Consider the following 19,294-nt stretch of genomic DNA (forward strand, 5'->3'; position numbering starts at 1 on the left):
GTCCTGGTCCTTGTGTGCTGGTAGAAAATTGCATATACATTCTATGGAGAGTTTGTTTGGGGGAAACCGTTGTGTATGTGTTGGCATTAAACCCAGATTTGCTTTCTTTTCGTTAACAACAGTGGAGAAGGTCAAGAGGATGCAGGGGAACTTGACTTTAGTGGTCTCCTGAAACGTAGGTGAGAACCAAGTGACGGAGTGAGGCACTGTGGCCTGGAAATCTTTCAGACCCCCACTCAGAGAAGTCAAGTTTAAAGTGGATGTTTTCCAAACCATTTTTTATTTCTTAAAATACGTTTTGCTTATAGAACATAACAGAGTTGACTAAGAAAGAGAGAAACAACTACATACTAATCCATTAAAGGCTTTAGCTGATGCTTTTAAACCTTTTTTTTTCAATGTTTCATGAGTCTCCACATGTTTTCTCAGTTGGGGATGGAGAGATTTGAAAATCGAGACATAGTCTTAAATACTTAGAAATTTTTAAGACTGTATACATGATTGCTTCTCATGAATGAATGAATAAAGTCTCTATTCTCCTGCCTTTGATATTTGATATTTAACTAAAATATTCATTTCTCAATTTTGGTAGAAATCTCTTCAGAGATTATATGTGTATATATATATATATAATTGCTTCAGAGATATTTAAAATGTCTCCAGTGCCTGGCACATAGAGAAGGATGAATACATATTTGTGGAAGAGGAAAGGACATAGTAAAAACTTGGATTTGAATCTCAACTCTACCACTGGCTAATTATTTTACTTTGATCAAAATATATGACCTCCCACGGGACCAGCAGTTGGTTAATGGCTATGTCGCTGGACTCCCATGTAGTTGACCGCAGTTCGAGTCCCGGACCCAGTGGCTTAAACTCACACGGGGCGTGTGTGCGTACGTGCCCCAAATCCCGAGAGGAGAATGGAGGAGAAGGAATTGCGATGTGGCCATCCCCCCTGGGGGGTGATTTCTCGCTTCCTGTCTCTCTGTCTCTGTTTTCCTGGTGAGTGCACGTGCCCTATAGCAAAAACCTCTCCAAAAAAAAAAAATATATATATATATATATATGACCTCCCTGAGACTTGGTTTCCACTTCTATAAATGTGAAGAATAAAAACTACTTAATAGATGCTTTGTGTGTATGAGATTTAAATGAAAAGTAAATTACCTGGCTCACAGAAGGTGGCAAATCAATAGTTCCACTAAGGAAATGTGACATTTTCCCTTAACAAGTACATAAATATATTCACAAAGAGACAAAATACACACACACACACACACACACACACACACACATTGAATCAATCAATTAAAATGTGATACGGTACATTAAGTGCCATGTTCTTATTACAAAGAGAAAATAAAATATATAGAAATGAGCCTAATTTAATGCACAGATAGGATTTAATGTATTTCTGAAATCTAAGATACAATTGATTTTAAATTATACCAGAGTTTGTTAAATCACTAACCAATGAAAAAATTGTCCCAAATAGTTTATTATAGCACACTATGGATAGAAAACACTTACTTCAGAGATATTTAAAATGCCCACAAAAGGTGCATTTTAGAAACAATAAAATATGGTAGTATATTTTAGAATATACTACAATAGGAATAAATGTTTAGTATTATCACTCACACTCCATTGACATTGTTCCCTCCCAATAAAATTTATAGAACTTCATTATGGTTATTTAGCATACCATCATTTAATAGTATTTCTTTCCACACATAATCATATAGTATACTATACATAACATATATATATATTGTATATATGTAGTATATACAAAATTATGCATATTTAGATATTTACTGTAGTGCAGAAACAACAAAAAGTAATTGATGTTTGCTGGAATTGTGTTTTAGCTAGCAAATTTGTGAATAAACAGAGTAAAATTACAATTCTAAATAGTATAAAATTATTGATATCAGTTTTCATTTAGCTTTTCAGGGTTTTTAAAATTGCTTTTAGTGTTTCCTATAATTTTTAAAGGAGCAGAATTATAAATATGCTTCACAACAAATTACAAATACTTGTATGACCTGGGCTTATGTTTACTCTCATTTAATGGGATGGCTTTATTCAAGTCCTGATGGATGAAAATTCATTCCAAGCCCTCCACACTCAGGTTGACAACAGACATATTAATAGGCATGATTTATTAATTACTGAGGAATATTAGCCAATCAATAGTCTGTAGCAACAGCAAATCTCTTCTTCTTTGGATGTTTCAAATAACCATTATTCTCAGCAACATCCCCTAAATCCATTTAAACCAATAGAGAATTAAGTGACCTTATACATGAGCCTCATTCTTTCCCATGCTACAGGTGAGAAACCAAAGTCAAGATGAGTGGCTTGGCCCAAGTCACACATCAGCTACAATCAGGGCAAAGGCCCAAATCCAACTTTCCCTTTTCTGAGTCAGCTCATTTCCTGTGATTCCACATAAGAAATATCGCACTGGGGACCAGCATATAGCGTAATAGTTAGATCGCTGGGTTCCCACATAGTTGACAGCAGTTCTAGGTACAAACCAGCGGCTTAAAACCCAAGCTGGGCCCATGTGCATGCATGCCCAAGATCTCAAGAGGAGAATGGAAGAGCAGAGATTGTGGCATGGCCATCCCCCCTGGGGGGTGGGGAGTGATTTCTCACTTTCTATCTCTCTAGCAAGTGCACACTACCTACAGCAAAAAACTCTCTAAAAAAGAAAGAAAGAGAGAAAGAAAGAAATGCCACCTCGAATATACTCTGGAAGCTGCTGCTTCGGTGGACAACACAAATTGACACTTAGGAAGACAGGAACGCTCCCTCTTCATTGTGCCCCCACCGCCACACACATAATCATTTACTCAGCTAGGAAAACACTGTTGGCTTTCTTTGTGTGAAATACTATGCTATGTGATATGAGGAAAAAAATATAATGCCTGGAACATAGAGAGGGATAAATACATATTTGTGGAAGGGAAAAAAAAGCAGTAAAAGCATGGATTTGGGTTTTGACTCTACCACTTGCTAATTACATGACTTTGGTAAAATATACAACCTCTCTGAGACTTGGTTTCCACCTCTATAAATATAAAAAATAAAAACTACTTACTAGATTTTTTTTCTGATAGTTAAATTAAATGTAAATGGCTTGGTTCACAGAAGGTGACAAATCAATACTTCCACTGAGGAAAGGTAACATTTGCCCTTAACAAGTTCATAAATAAATTCACAAAGAGACAAAATACACACACACACACACACACACACACACACACACACACACTGAATCAATCAATAAAAACGAGATAAATATTAAGTGCCATGCTCTGATTACAAAAGGGAACAAAAAAGAGCACATTGGTCATAGCAGTAGTTTGCAAAATAAAATAAATCTAACCATTTAGTCAAAATGCCTAAAAAGAAAAAACATTTGAAAAAAAGGGGCAGCCAACATGTCTCCAGTTCTCATTTTCTTTACATCCCCTGATGGTGAGTGCGATTCATAACTACATAGTTAACATCAGACTATGTTCATTTACTGTACTAATCGACTAATAGAACCTTGGAAATCATGTTTTCTTACTAATTTCTGAATTGCACGTGTTTTCATTTGTGGTGATGACACAGGGTTATCATTTCTACCCTCCAAGAGTGTGTGGTAAGATATCTTTACAACCAACATCTCTGTACAACAGATCTCCCTGCCCTGAACTCACTTCAAATAGACATTCACTAAATCAGAGTCGATCTCTGGGCCACATCCTGTTATGGAATTCACCTATAGTAATACTTAAAAGCTTTATTCTACATAAAATTTCTACAACTGTTTTATACTTCACCAGCGTAGTCAAGTTATAGAAATTTTTATGTAGATGAAAAGGCTGTGGACAATACAGATCTATCCCAATGCTTGAAAAGAATCAGAGGTCCTATAGAAATTTGGGCTTTTCTCCTCACTGTAACATAGCCGTGCAGACAGGGTCACATGTAGTCACCATGGTAAGTAAAGATACTTTCCAGGTGAGTTAAGGAATTACTACAGGTGAGAACCTTGACCTCATATCCTACTATAAAAATGAATGCTTCTCTTTGCAATTTGGGATACAACTGTTGGAGGGCAGAAGGAATAGGCAAGAGGCCATTGGTTTTCTTATATGAAATTTGATAAGAGTAGGAATGTGGTACAGTGGAGTATATTTTGGTATCTTAATGAAAAAAATGGTGAGGAGATGAATTTTATGAATCTACCAACAAAACTATGAAATCCCACTAAAAATGATGATCTTTATTTCCAGTTTCATTCACCTCATGGGCCTAGATATGTCTCAGCATTTGCCTCATGCCTCTTGCTAGCTATTTCAATTATACCTAGTTTGATATTCTTAAGTCCTTCCACCATGGTAGGAGGAAACTTGAAATGTATATGTATGCAATTTTTCTTGGTTAAAATACAAAGTTAACACAACCTCATATAGCATAATTTTACAGTATGAGTATTTAGGCAGGTATGTGACAAAAATAGAATATTAATAACATGAACTGAGAAAATATCCTAAGAGAAATATTAATAAAATGAATTGAGGAAATACCCCCCACACATATGCATTATAATTGCAACTCTCCAAGATTTTCTACTAAAAATATATGAAAGATATATTTTCAATATACACTTGCTTTCAGAGAATAAATTTATTGAATTGGCAAATTACTATAAATATTCCAATTTCTGCACGATTTTCTTAAGCTTTTTGATTTCTCCATAGTTTTGTAAAATTATTTAATTTTCTTTATTATTATTATTTATTTTGAATTCACCAGAGAGAGAAAGGGAAAAAAAAGTGATAAAGCAAGTCACCAAGTCTAGGTCTCAAACTGCGGTCGGCCATGTGGGAGTTCAAACACCTTAAGCACTACACCACTGGCTGGTCCCAAGTTCTCCATGTTAATAGATGATGTAGTTATCAGTTCAAAGAGAGAAAGATAATGTCTATGTCTTGAGTTTCTAAGAGTTAGTTTCCTAATGGTGTTGTCTAGTCCTTCCCGCCTAGATTGCTGATGGACCAGTGACCTCTCACTTCCTTCCATTTTCCAGATTTGTCTCAGTATCCTCTGCAACTGAGGAAAAAGACTTACGTTATGATATGAAATGAAAATGAGCTATTTAGAAATCACCTTTGACTAATGCCACCCCAAACTCTGTTAATATTTATAGTCTCTTCTCTATCAGATATATATGTTTTAAGAATTATTTAATTTAATTTAATTAATTAATTTATTTATTTTATTTGACCAGAGAAGGACACACAGAGAGAGATGGCAAGTGAGAAAGCAAGCCGCCAGGTTTGGCACTCAAACCGCAGTCGGCGAAGTAGGAGTCCAACGCCCTTAACCACCACACCACCTGCCAGCACCTCCATCATATATTTTACCTATGATTATAATCCAGTATTTCCCTCTTAAAGTACGTATGAGTAAAAAGAAGAAACCCTAAAACAGGTGATATTAATGTGATGATGCAAATATATATATAACCCTAACATGATAGCATAAATCCACTTTCACACTGATATATATGTTGATCAGTTTTCCTGGAAAATCACATCCAAACTAGCATTATTTACAGAGAGCTATTGTAATATTTTCAGGTATACATGATAAAAATAGTAAACCAAGTTTAAACAAAATCAAGGCTATTCAGCTAGCAAAGGAAGTCAATTTATACTATAGTTTGTCCTTAAACTAAGCCTCTTTTCCTAAAGACTGTTTATACCCAAGTTTTGGTTTCATATTGTGCTTTCAAAACAAGGGAAGACAAATGTACTTTTAAATCTCGTATGCTATTCATTTATATTCTTTATATGTTCTGTGTATTGTTTAGTCCATGATCAAAATTTGGGATCATAAGTTTGATAACTACCCTAAGAAGTTACTTTCCCCCGTTCATGAAACCCAGAACCACTTGCTTTATAATTCATACTTAACCTGATCTCAAAAAACATTCAAGACAGGGAACCAGCAGTTAGCGTAATGGCTATGTCGCTGGACTCCTACGTAGTCGACTGCGGTTCACATCCCGGACCCGGTGGCTTAAAACTCACGTCGGGTGCGTGTGCGTGCATACCCAAGATCCCGAGAGGAGAATGGAGGAGAAGGGATTGTAGGGTGACCATCCCCCCTAGGGGGTGATTTCTCGCTTTCTGTCTCTATGTCTCTCTCTGTCTGTCTGGCGAGCACACATGCCCTATAGGGAAAATCTCTCCAAAAAAAAAAAAAAATTCAAGACAGTACTTTCAATATGAAATATGAGAGAATTTTTTTAACCTCACTATTCCTCTCCCCTGCCAATTTAGAAAACCAAGTCTTTTTAGAAGTACCTGTACCTATAAAAGTCATATGAAAACAAAACAAAACAAAACCTTCATGGAGGTTTCAATTATTTTGTGTAAAAAACAGCAAAAATCCTTTATGTGTATACATATAAATAGTATTATACTTACTTATATGGTAGGTAAAACATTATTTGCAAACCCTGAAAGTTTGAAATACTACATCTGGGACCAGCAGTTAGTGTAATGGCTATGTTGCTGGACTCCCATGTAGTCGACCGCGGTTCGCGTCCTGGACCCATTGACTTAAACTCACGCCAGGCGCGTGTGCGTGCCCAAGATCCCGAGAGAAGAATGGAGGAGAAGGGATTGCAGCATGGCCATTCCCCCTAGGGGGTGATTTCTTGCTTTCTATCTCTCTATCTCTCTCTGTCTTTCAGGCAAGTGCACACGCCCTACAGCAAAACCTCTCAAAAAAAAAAAAAAGGGAAATACTGTAATACTGTATCTGTACTGTCTCCATACATAACTAGGGTGTGTACATAAATAAAGGTAGAAAAAAGGTCATTTTCTTTCATAGACCAATATTTAAGTCTTTAAGTCTTTAATGTTCTTTCAAAATAAATTCAGTAACCACATCCTAAATGAAAACTGTTATTAAATTTCTCAAAATCCCATCTTCTAATTAAACCTCAAAGCTGAAAACAGGTTAAAAACATTTTTATAAAAAAAAGAACACTTTCAGGATAATTCCTGACATCCTCTGCTCTCCCTAAAACTGTGTTTTTAACTAAGAACATGAACGTGTTATTTATAAGGGTACATTTGTGATCTTTTATTGTCTAGAAGCTTCCCGAAAAACTTCTCAGCTTTAAGTACTCAGGCTTTCAACAGAGCTTTTAACAAGTGAACCAAAAAAATCGGAATCAGATCCCGACCTCCCTTGTCTTTAAGGGCCAGTGCAGCTACTAAACTAGGCAATGGTTCTCCCCGGTTAGGGAGGTGAAACAGCAGGAGGAAGAACCCGAGGTGGACGTCTGGGAGCTCCTGAAGAACGCGAACCCCAATGAGTATGAGAAGATCGCCTTCCAGTATGGGATCACCGACCTGCGCGGCATGCTCAAGCGGCTTAAGCGCATGCGCAGAGTGGAGAAGAAGAGCGCAGGTGAGCGCACCTGTCGGGTGTGACTATGGGGACTGGGTCCTCGGGGCTGGAGTCAGGTGACCGGGAGCTCCATCCTTTGCTCTTTCCTATCTTCCACCAGGCTTGGGTAAGGCCAGTGGAGGTGCAGGGGTTAAGGTTTGGGTGGTTACCTTTGGCTTCAAGTAGATTAGGTCACTGCCTCGCACATCACCGGCTGCCTGCGCAGGTAGAAGACCGCTCCTGAGGTTTAAGGTAACGGAGAAGGTTGTCAATATCACTCTCAGTCTGCGAAGGAGCACAGAGCAAATGTCCCCGCTGCCAGTGGGAATTTCTCGTGGCCCTCTTTCTCCAACCTCCACATCTCCTTCACTCTAAAAGTCCAAAAATTATTTATCGTCCACTCCCAGCCTCCGCCATGCCTGGCCAGCCCATTATCGTGGGCGCACCTGCACCCAGTGCATTAGGGAGTTTTTGGACTCAAATCTAGAACCTTCCCAGGTGAGTCCGCCTCACGGAGTGTCGTGTTTTATCGCTGTGACACCATCTTGCCCCCTCAAATTCTTGATTCTTAAGCAGAGTAGTTTCTGTCTTTGTTTTACCATTATACTCTTTCTCTATTTGCTGGGGCTTTGGGGAGTTAGCTTCTCACACTCCATATAGTCAGTCATTAACAGTCTGTGAAACACCTATTGTGCTCCCTGGGGATCTGAAGTGGTTTTAAGGATTTTTTCAAAGTGGGGGAGGGAAGGAGGAAAAAAAAAAAAGGAATTATCTTCAAATTTATCATTAGCTCTTCAAAATTTCCTTTACGCTGTCATGGTCAGTTATTGGTCTTATGATGCATCAGGGTGATATTTCAATCTTAGAGTGTTTATTTTGTTAATGTTCACGTATGAGTAAAAGACTCTCACCACTTTTTTTTTTCTTTCTCAATTTGCCACGTCCCTGTAAAGGAGTTAAAAAATGGCCACAGGAAAATTTATGGAAGGGTTTTCTTCTGTTTTGTTTATGTAACTCAGCCATTCTCACTCTCCAAGAACTCCTGAAGCTTTATGTTTGAGAAGTGTTTAGGACTGTATAGTTACAAAAGTTGAATGCTAAGATGGAAAGCCAGCTGACCTCTCTTTTCTCCTCTCTGGCCTTTCTCATTCTTATCACTTAGTTCTGAATTCATATCTTAAGGTATGTGATAGATAACCATTTTAGAGCTAGTGTTTATTTTACATTATTAGAATATGAGGAAGTGAGCGTGTTTAAGCAATAGTTCAGTAAGGTTGGAATGACGGAATACGAGTAAAACAACATGAAGCATTTCATACTTGTATGTATTTTCCACATTGTCTAAATGAGAATTGCTATCTTTAAATCAGAAAAAAGTTTAATTTTAAAAAAGCAATTATTATCTTTGTTTAGGACTTTCAAAGGCAATTTAAAAAAAAAAATCACTGGTGTTCTATGTTATTTGAAATGTTTGAAAATCCTGAGGTCCAAGCCATACATGTAAGGGGTGTTTTTTTAAATGCCACTTTTGGGGCAAGTTTTCATAAGACAAATGCATTTATTTTAAACTGATGAATAGTTTAAGTTATTTCTTAAAATTCCATGCTAAAAACTTCGATCCTAACTATAATCATGCAAAAAGAATAAACATGTTCTTACAGTTTAATTTCATTTAGATATTTTATATGGCGCATTCTCTGAAGAATCAGGTCATTTTTAGGGCTTCAACTATTCTTTTCTTATGTTTCTTCCAAAAGCATGTGGGTTCTCTTTAACTTTGCAAACTATTTTATTTTATATAAATTGGCACAATTCTAAGATATAAAGAATAATTTGGAAGATTTGATTTTTTTTCTTGTGAGACCCACTTTTTCATTTTTTTTGTTCTCATACATATGTTAATATCAAAATTCATAGCATACAAATACAAATGTTAACATACTTTTGCTTCTTCTATCTACCAGCTTTTTCGAAAATTCTTGATCCTGCATATCAGATTGATAAAGGAGGGAGAGTAAGGTTTGTTGTGGAATTGGCAGATCCAAAGTTGGAAGTGAAATGGTATAAAAATGGTCAAGAAATTCGACCCAGTACAAAGTAAGTGGTGGTCTTTGCAAATAATCAATGATAGCTGTGAAATAATCAAACAGCAGTTTGACTTAATTTTCTGAGAAGAAAAGACTTTTTGTTATGTTTTTATAATTCAAATCCTATGGAAGGAGAGTAAAAATTAAGTCACTTTTTATGTATTTTGTCACTATTAAAATTATACTGTTATATAAACTAACCCTTGTTTTATGTTGAATTCTATACGAATTATATCAAGTGATTATCAAGTATGGCTTTGTGTTGCTACAGGTGATATGTAATTATCTCAAAGTGTGGCCAAACTTCTGCCAATTTTTAAAGATACAATTTTAATATATAATTCAAAACACATATTTGATATGCTAGCTGGGACTCACACCTTATAATTAGACTGACTTTTGCTTTTTCCAAAATAGCATCTATATTCAATAATGGCTGAACTTCTTCTATAGTCAATTCAGACACTGTTTTGAGCACTTACTCACAATATAGCTGTGAATAGAACTTTTTAATGTTGCGATGTAGTGAAATACAGACCTAAGCCTGTGTTTTAGTATTTCTTGGCCTTCTTCCAAATGAAGGAGACAGACTAATCCCTGATGTCTGATGGTATCTCTCGTCTATTATGAAGCTACTTTACAAAGATCCTCCTCAGCCTGAGAGATTTTCAACTGTAACATATTTTTTTAAGTTACCATGAGCCATGTGTACATTCATAAAAGACTTTAATCCTAGAAATCTGTCACTTCTGGAGTACAATTAGGTGGTTTCCAGTTTCTTAAAGTGGTTATGCCAATAGAATGGCTTTGTAATGATAATGTGTATACCTGGTATATAAATCTCTCAAAGACAGTCTGAATTAATTTTTTTTAAACTCCATGATTTTAATTGGTTATTTTTATCTGGAAAATATTGTTTATTATTTTGCTCTTGAAGTTTTTAATTTGAGAAATTTCCCGACCAGAATTTCCCCCCAGTGTATGCCCTAATGTGCTCCTTTATAATTCAGGTCACAGATCATTAAATTTAGTGACCTTCTTGGTTTCTAATCTTTTGTTTACAATTACTCAAATTCCTTCTTAGAAGATGGTAACTCCAATATGATAGTACAAGTTTATAAGTTCATTTATCAGAACATCGTATTCTATAAAATTTCTGACTACATTAGTGATTAATTACATCATTGCTTAAATTTTCTTAGCATTTATTTCTTTACCCAGCAAAATCTGCTGTGTGATGGGCTAGACCAGGAATAGAAATCAAGTCTCTGCCCACCCATAAGGTACATGAGTTGGTTATTTAAATAATGTACAGAGTTAGAAATCCGATACTCCCAGCCAATCCTATTTTCCAACCATTGATTAAAAAAATAAATAGCTAATATATGAATACTGGTTTATATTTGAAATCAAAACCTAATATACATGAAAATTAGTTGGTATGTGTAAATTGTATATGTGTTATGTATCATAAAGACAAAAAATGTTTTTTATTTGATGTCAAACTATGTAAAATATGCTGCATAAATGCCAGATCAAAAATATGTCCCTGACTTTCAAACATTACCAAAGTCTCAGCCCAATTTACTGGCAATAAAGAAAAGAATAAAATCAAGTTTCTGGATTGTGTTTATCTTTCCCTTATTTCAAACAGATACATCTTTGAACACAAAGGATGCCAAAGAATCATGTTTATCAATAACTGTGCATTGACAGATGATTCGGAATATTACGTGACCGCTGGTGATGAGAAATGTTCCACTGAGCTCTTTGTAAGAGGTAAAATGAAATCTCTTCCTGAAGTCCTAGAGAGCCAGTTGCTCTTCTTCTAGGGATAATGATCAGAATGAAAATGACAAGGTGAGCTCTTCTGCTCGAAAGCAGAGAAAATATGAGGAGTCTTCAAAAAACTCATGGAAGATACACATCATGAAAAAACGTATGCATGGATTTCAAATTCTTTTTTGCACTCAAACTTGTACTTGAACTCCGTTTTCCTATGGGTTTTTGAAGTCCCCTCATAGTACCTCAAAAACTGCTTTGACTTGGATCTTAGATTGACTCAGCATTGAGGGGCCTCTGCACTGACAGATATTGTGCATTCTAATTAGTCTTCATGTTTTTTGAAGATTTGAAAAGCATAGGAATGGGGAAAACGGCCTCGTGGTATTACGTCAAGCCAAGCACTACTCTGCAAAGTAGTGATTCTTACTTAGAGCTCTGAAACCCAACAGACTGTCCTGGAGAATCCTCATTTCACACACTTAGCTAGTCAAGAATAGATTTCTCTTGAAACTAGTCTCATCAGTAGCAAGAGAACATCAGTGGTTGGTGCTGAGCACACAGAAAACCACCACATAATAGGGCATTGTGAAAAGAATTGGAGGGTGTTGAAGCCATCCATCAGACTTCTTTATGAAGTCTTCTGATTATGGACACCTCTAAAATCTCTATCATTTATTTAGAATCAGAATCAAATTTTTAGTGTTATACATTCTTCTTTGTCAAAACGTCTACCACTTAGTGTCTTATCTGTCAAAAGAAGGCTATTTGATGCATATTTTATCTTTTCTCTATAATAATTTATTTTCCTTGGAGAGTTATAATAAAATTCGGAGAACTTACCCAGGGTTGCCAGTTATTTATTTTGCCAAGAATAGACATTTAGAAAACCCTACTTACTAGCTACCTCAGGTGAACCATAGATGATACTTTCTTACCAGTGGATTTTCAACTGTGAACAATCAGGGCTCACAAGGCAGGCTTTGGGTATTTAATGCTTCCTTTTCTCCCCTTTTTCCACACTAGAGCCCCCAATAATGGTGACCAAACAACTGGAAGATACAAATGCCTTCTGTGGGGAGAGAGTGGAATTAGAATGTGAGGTGTCTGAAGATGATGCGAATGTGAAATGGTAACTAGCTTTCCTGGGGCCTTTCTTTTCTTTTCTTTTCTTTCTTCTTTTTCTTTTCTTTTCTTTCTTTCTTTCTTTTTTTTTTTTTTTTCAGTTGCCAGAGAGGGAGAAGAAAGTATGTTAAATGGGGTATGGTCATGCCTCTATCCCTTCTCCTCCATTTCTCCATTCTTTTGGGACTTTGGTCATGCCCAGCCTGCTTTCAGGTCAGGATTCAAACTGCAGTCAGCCATGTGGCATCCAGTTCATCTTAAGTACTAGTCTATAGGACCAACATGTGTCTATTTATAACAATAATAATAACAACAAATGTAACTTCATAGTTAATAGAATGGGAAATACAAATAAGTTGCTTTTAAACACATGAAAATAATCTCAACCTCATTGATGTTAGTAAAAATTATAACTAGAACTATAATAAGATACTAGGGTGTTTTTTTTTTTCCTTTTTTCACCTATGAGACTGAAAAAAATGATCCAGAAAACTATATCGGTGAGGATGTAGGGAGGTAGGCACTTTCTAATAAGTGCATGACTCAGGTTACCCAGGTCTGTTTGACTCCAAAGTCCCTTGATGCTTGACAGCTCTATGCTAGGCTGCTCCTACTATATGGACAACTTACAGGGAAATGCGCACTTACATTTTTTTTTTCACATAAATCTTCATTATCCACACTACTTTATTGTTACAGGATCTCAGAAAAAATAGTGTACACTGGTCATCACCAACTGCTTATAAAAATGAATGCCTTTTTTTTTCTTCTTTTTTGAAGCTCAGATAGGGATTGTTTTCTCAGATTCCTCGAAACTTCAAAATTAACAACTAGGAGATTCAAACTCTTAAAATGAACTATTATGCTGAGAGGTGTTATACAGCTCCTGTACACTGCAGGAATCTGTAGTCATTGGATTATTATGCTAATTAGATTATTTATGCTAATCTAAAATCAACGTCATCTTTAAAATGTCCAGACCCAGTTGTGGGTAATATTGTTTTCAGTACCTGCATCTGATTAGTCTTGAATAGGAAGAGGTAAATCATGTTCTTTTAACATATTTTATAGACAATACTTTTAAAAACATGGGTCCATTGATACATAGATACACTTCCACATCGTTTCAGTCAACAAATTGTTGTGTTTCTATTATCAGCCAGAAATTCTGTGGGGACATTGGGATATGGCAATACACTAGACCCATGAGGTCTATGTCCTAAAGGGTCTTTTGTAAAACTTTCTAATAATCCATTTTAACTTAGGTTTAAGAATGGTGAAGAGATCTTCCCTGGCCCAAAATCAAGATACAAAATTAGAGTTGAGGGCAAAAAGCACTTTTTGATCATAGAAGGAGCAACAAAGGCAGACACAGCAGAGTATTCAGTGATGACAACAGGAGGACAGTCATCTGCTAAGCTTAGTGTTGACTGTAAGTAAGACTTCTTTAGTTATCTTCTGAGTTGGCTTACTAATGATGTCATATTTGCTTGTCCAGGTTTAGGAAATTTTCTATTTGATTACTACTTGCTGCAATTTTAAATATGTAATACTGGATTTCATTCTAGCTGAATGTCTGTGTCAGATCAGTCGGGGGTCTCTGAGAAAAGAACTGACTTCTTGATTTAATAGGAGAGCACCAATATTAGCAAAGAAGCATAAAAACCATCTGCCAGAAAAGTTACCCCAAATGGGTATAATCCTAAAACCAGATAAATAAATGGTAAATACTAATCATGTTCACTTAATCCATAAGTGAACTTGCTATCTATTAAATAAACATTCAACACTTTGCAGTTACATTTGAGATAAGAGGAAAGGTTTTCAAACCATGGGGGTGCATTTGAGAACACTGTGAGAGTTAATTTATTAGTAGGCTTCAAAGCATGAGAGAATTAATGTACTTCCCAAAGGCTGTCTAATAGTAGTCAATTCTCTGGCAGAACCTGTCCCAGTTTGGCATGAAAATTAAAATAGTAAAATCTTAGGATGATTGGTAATACATGCAGACAAAAAGTCTTGCTTCCTTACTTGTTTCTTAGTCTAGTTGTAATTCATATGATCAGGTTATTCAGAAGCAATCTCGATACATTCCTTATATTTCATGGAATCGTGGCCATTTCCATTTGAGATTAAAAAGTTTTTCAGACATAGGCAGATCTTTATGTAATATTTTGTCCATTTGAAGCAATTACAGCCAGCTCTGCTATAATGCAACACATGGTTTTCTAAAAATTATTATGCAATGCAAGGTCATGCAATAAAACATGGGGTTTACAGGGAAAATGGGTAAATGAGCACAACGGTCAAAATATTTTTCAGCAACATTAAAAAATTTTAATTTAAAAAAGCAATCGCACAGTGTTACACTTAAATGGTTATTAAATATTACAATAAATATGATACTTTACTTGAAAAAGACCTGGACTGTGCTTGTGGAGGGGATGCTGGAAGTATCATAGCTTGTAAGCTATAGTGAAATAGTGGAAGGATGATTTGAAGCAGATAATTGTAACCCAGATGTGAATGGGCATGGCTCACGTCACACAGGTGAACTGGAGTAGCTATCGGTGTTTGAGGTGTGCCTCTGTGTGTTTTCTGCATTTCTGCTAAGCCCAGTTCAGCTGGATGCAGTTTTCTGTGTGCACCTAGTTTTCTCAGGAAGGAGATCATACGTAACCAAATGTGAAATTTGTGTTATGCTCCAGCTTTCTCTTAATGTATCAATTGCATTGGAATGAAATAGCAGAACTGACTGCACCACTGTGAAATGTCACCATCGGGAGTTGTCTAGTGTTTGGGCTTGTCACTTGTGATGGTCTATTATTTCCATAGTGAGACCTCTGAAGATTTTGACACCTCTGACTGACCAAACTGTGAAACTGGGGAAGGAAATCTGCTTGAAGTGTGAAATCTCTGAAAACATTTCTGGAAAATGGACGAAAAACGGCCTACCTGTTCAGGAGAGTGACCGACTAAAGGTTGTTCATAAAGGAAAGTAAGTAAGCTAGGAAATTCACAGTGAGGGAGGGTCCCCAGCTCCATTTTCTCCTCTGCCTAAACCAGATATTTGGTGAGGATGTTTGGAGCAAAACCATAGGGAGAGGATCTGCTTTTCTGGTTCTTGGCTTCCCACTGAGAAGAATATGTGATTTCTCTGTTGTACATGTCCTTTCACCATCTTGTGTCCACATCTCACACTACAAAGGTTTGTCTATTTGAAATCCACTGACTAGTTCTTCCCATTAAACATGAGGTTAGAGGAATGATACTGGGTTCTAGCTGAAGACCTGGTCAAATGGATGAACTGTCTCTAACCAATATTAAAAAAATTTTTAGTAACCATTGGTTTTGGCTGAGGCTCCTGTGCTAGACTCAACAGACCAAACCGTAATGGAATGACTTGCACTGAATTTCCATGCCCCCAAGCCAAAACCAAGTTGTTTATCTGACCTTGCAAGAAATCCTGAGAGAAAGACAATAGCAAAATCCTGAAAAAGGCCCATTTTATCCTGCTTGAGAGAATCTTCTCCATCTTAACCTTTACAAGAAAAGTGACTTTGAAATGACCAATCTGCTTTTTGTTTCTGTTTCTCCTTCCCTCAACTCTTTTCTGTCTATAAAACCAATCTCCTCTTCTTAGCTCATGAGAACACTCATTTTATTGTATAGAATAATGTGTTTCCTAATTCTAAAATTACAAATGAAAACCAATTAAAATCTTTAAAGTAAATTTGTTGTAATTCTGTTTTTTAACTCCAATAGGTGTCACTTGACTTTCCCCCAACATTTTTTTTTTAAAGGGGAAAAGACATAGTATTTTAGAATCCAGCAAAGATCAAGGCAAGGATTTTAGCCTTGAAAATACAGATTAAACAAGATCATAAATGAATTTCAGAAGACCCCATAAATTCTCTGAAATTATGAGAAAAGTCTATGTGTACAAAAATATATACTTTCTACAGAGAAAGGATCCACAGTGTCCATAAGAAATTCATTGGTTCATGACCCCAGTAAAATGAAGAACTATTACTCTTAGCATTCGACATAGAAAGCCAAAGTCAAGGTTATTCTTGATAATTCCTTGAATCTTAAACTGTATTATTGAGACACCCCATATTAGTCTTTTTTAAATTATTAAATGAGACAAAAGAATTAGGCTTTTGCATACATAATGAGTAGCTTGTATTTTTAGGGATATTTCTATATAGTCCAAAATAGAGATCTAAATAGGTCAGTAAAAAGGGTGACTAAGGCTTCGCATTCTCTTTTTCTTCCTCTCTCCCTTCCTCCCCTTCTCCGTTCCTCCCCCATCTTTCTTTGTCCATCTGTTTGACTCTTTCTTCAATCAGTCTACCCTAAAAAAGGTTAATCTGATAAAGATCAGCTGTCTCTTCAGTTTTGTTCATATATAATCTAAATCTTTTCAAAGTCTTAGAAATTTTTTTTTTGCTTATTTCTTTTTTTTTTTTTGGAGAGATTTTCACCGTAGGGTGCGTGCGCTCGCCAGACAGACAGAGAGAGAGAGACATAGAGACAGAAAGCGAGAAATCACCCCCCAGGGGGGATGGTCACGCCGCAATCCCTTCTCCTCCATTCTCCTCTCGGGATCTTGGGCACACACGCACATGCACCCGGCATGACTTTTAAGCCACCGGGTCCGGGACACGAACCGCGGTCGACTACATGGGAGTCCAGCGACATAGCCATTACGCTAACTGCTGGTTCCCTTTTGCTTATTTCTTTAGAATCCACAAATTAGTGATAGCCAATGCTCTCATTGAAGATGAAGGTGATTATGTATTTACACCAGATGCTTACAATGTTACTATGCCTGCCAAAGTTCATGTTATTGGTGAGTAGATAAAATAAATTATTGTATAGCTGTGTTCTTACTTGCTTTATTTTGGTTACTGTGGAATTAAAATGTATTCTAAACTATGTAATATTCAATTACTAAGACATGGAACCAACCCAAATGTCCACAAACAGATGAATGGATTGAAAAAGTGTGGCGCATATACTCCATGGAATACTATTCAGCCATAGAAAACAAGATCCTGGCATTTGATAGAAAGTGGTCAAATATGGAAGATTTATTGCTGAGTGAAGCAAACTAAACTATGAAAGAAAGATATTGTATGTCTCCACTTAATATATACCAACTGTCCATACTCTATGGTAGAAACTGAATGATTGGAAGGTATAAAAGCAGTGAAAATAGTTAAGGATGCTGGAGACAGTATGGAAGGAGGGTGGGAGAAAGGAAGGAAATCAGGGAGAAAAAACATAGAGGCAAGACATTTGTGGGACATAGAAATGGTTTATTACCTATTGATGATAACATGTATAGTATTCTCAACTGGACTGGTCTGAGATGTAGTTCATGTTGGGTAAATTCTCTTTACAAGCCAAATGATGTATAGCAATCAAATGTTTAAAAAAATAAAAATAAAACTATGTGATATTTAAAGAAAATTGGTATTAATCACTAATCATAAGCAGTTAATTCTTAAATCCTACAATAAATAGAATTACAAGGTGCCAGACACGAGTCACCTTGACCCCTCTCATGTTGTTTTTGACCAGATAACATACTAGCCAGACAGGATATGTAAATAAACAAATATTTACATAGGAATGACTGTCTGATAACAAAGACCATGCTTATTATTTCAGATCCTCCTAAGATCATCCTGGATGGTCTTGATGCAGACAATACAGTGACAGTTATCGCAGGAAACAAACTTCGTCTTGAGATCCCAGTCACTGGAGAACCACCTCCTAAAGCCATTTGGAGCCGAGCAGATAAGGTTTGTTCTATACACACACACACACACACACACACACACACACACACACACACAGCCTACACCATCCCTTGCCCTCTGTTAGTCAGATGAAGTGAGAAGGCAAATAATGCATAGGAATATAATATAGAATAGATGTAATTCCTTTGAGAAAGAAAGATATCTGTGTTTCAAGCAAATCTGATCATCACTCATTTACTGCTCATATTTTTACCCCTACCATGTGATTAGGCATGTTTTTATGTGCAATAAATAGAGTCCAATTTTTTATTCTGTGAGTGTGAGGGAGTGAGACAGAAGAGAAATAGACAGTGAACTTGTAAATAAGTAATGGAACAGAATCATTTGGATAATAATAAGTGCCACAAAGATAAAAGAGAATGATGTGGTAATAAGTGACTGCACAAGCCATGGCAGCCTCTGAATGACAACAAGGAAGCCATAATGTGAAGATAAAAGGGGAAAGATTTCAGAATGGAGGCAATGCACATACTCAGCAGAGGTCAGTGCACATCATGAAGTTACTCAGGACTGGGGAAAGAACCTCCTGCGAGGGTTAAAAAGAAAAGGACCAGGAGGCGCGGAGTTTGAATTTTGTTCCCAGAGTCGCGTCTAGTGATCACAGACTTCCGGCTGAAACTGAGGTGTCCACCGTTTGCGCCATAGGGGCAAGTAGTGTGCTCTTTGCTCCTGGACTCACGAGAGAGGCTTAAAGGATGGCGTCCTCTGATCTGGAAGAGTTATGCTCTCATGTTAATCAAAAGATTAGCAATATAAAAAAACTCTGTCATTAAGAAACTGTGGTCAAGAACACACTTTGAAGTCTATGTTACATAAAATAGGAGATGAGATCATTGTGGTAAATGAACTTCTGAATAAATTGGAATTGGAAATTCAGTATCAAGAACAAACCAACAGCTCACTCAAGGAACTCTGTGAATCTCTCGAAGAAGATTATAAAGATGTAGAACATCTTAAAGAGAACATTCCTCTCCATTTGCCTCAAGTAACAGTAAC

General features: G+C 36.5%; 1 protein-coding gene across 1 annotated transcript in view; it reads left to right on the forward strand.

Annotated features, from left to right (window-relative positions):
• The window catches only part of MYBPC1 (myosin binding protein C1), an 86,820-nt gene that overhangs the window by 26,308 nt on the left and 41,218 nt on the right, over positions 1–19,294 (forward strand). Inside the window, exons 8-16 of the mRNA XM_027775564.1 lie at positions 123–179; positions 7,328–7,494; positions 9,438–9,570; positions 11,215–11,339; positions 12,369–12,474; positions 13,733–13,899; positions 15,303–15,465; positions 17,216–17,322; positions 18,147–18,280. Coding sequence (XP_027631365.1) covers positions 123–179; positions 7,328–7,494; positions 9,438–9,570; positions 11,215–11,339; positions 12,369–12,474; positions 13,733–13,899; positions 15,303–15,465; positions 17,216–17,322; positions 18,147–18,280 — 1,159 coding nt within the window. The remainder of the gene's footprint in view (positions 1–122; positions 180–7,327; positions 7,495–9,437; positions 9,571–11,214; positions 11,340–12,368; positions 12,475–13,732; positions 13,900–15,302; positions 15,466–17,215; positions 17,323–18,146; positions 18,281–19,294) is intronic.

This window comes from Tupaia chinensis, unplaced genomic scaffold, assembly GCF_000334495.1.
Source record: "Tupaia chinensis unplaced genomic scaffold, TupChi_1.0 Scaffold000054_1, whole genome shotgun sequence".
NCBI lineage: Eukaryota > Metazoa > Chordata > Mammalia > Scandentia > Tupaiidae > Tupaia > Tupaia belangeri.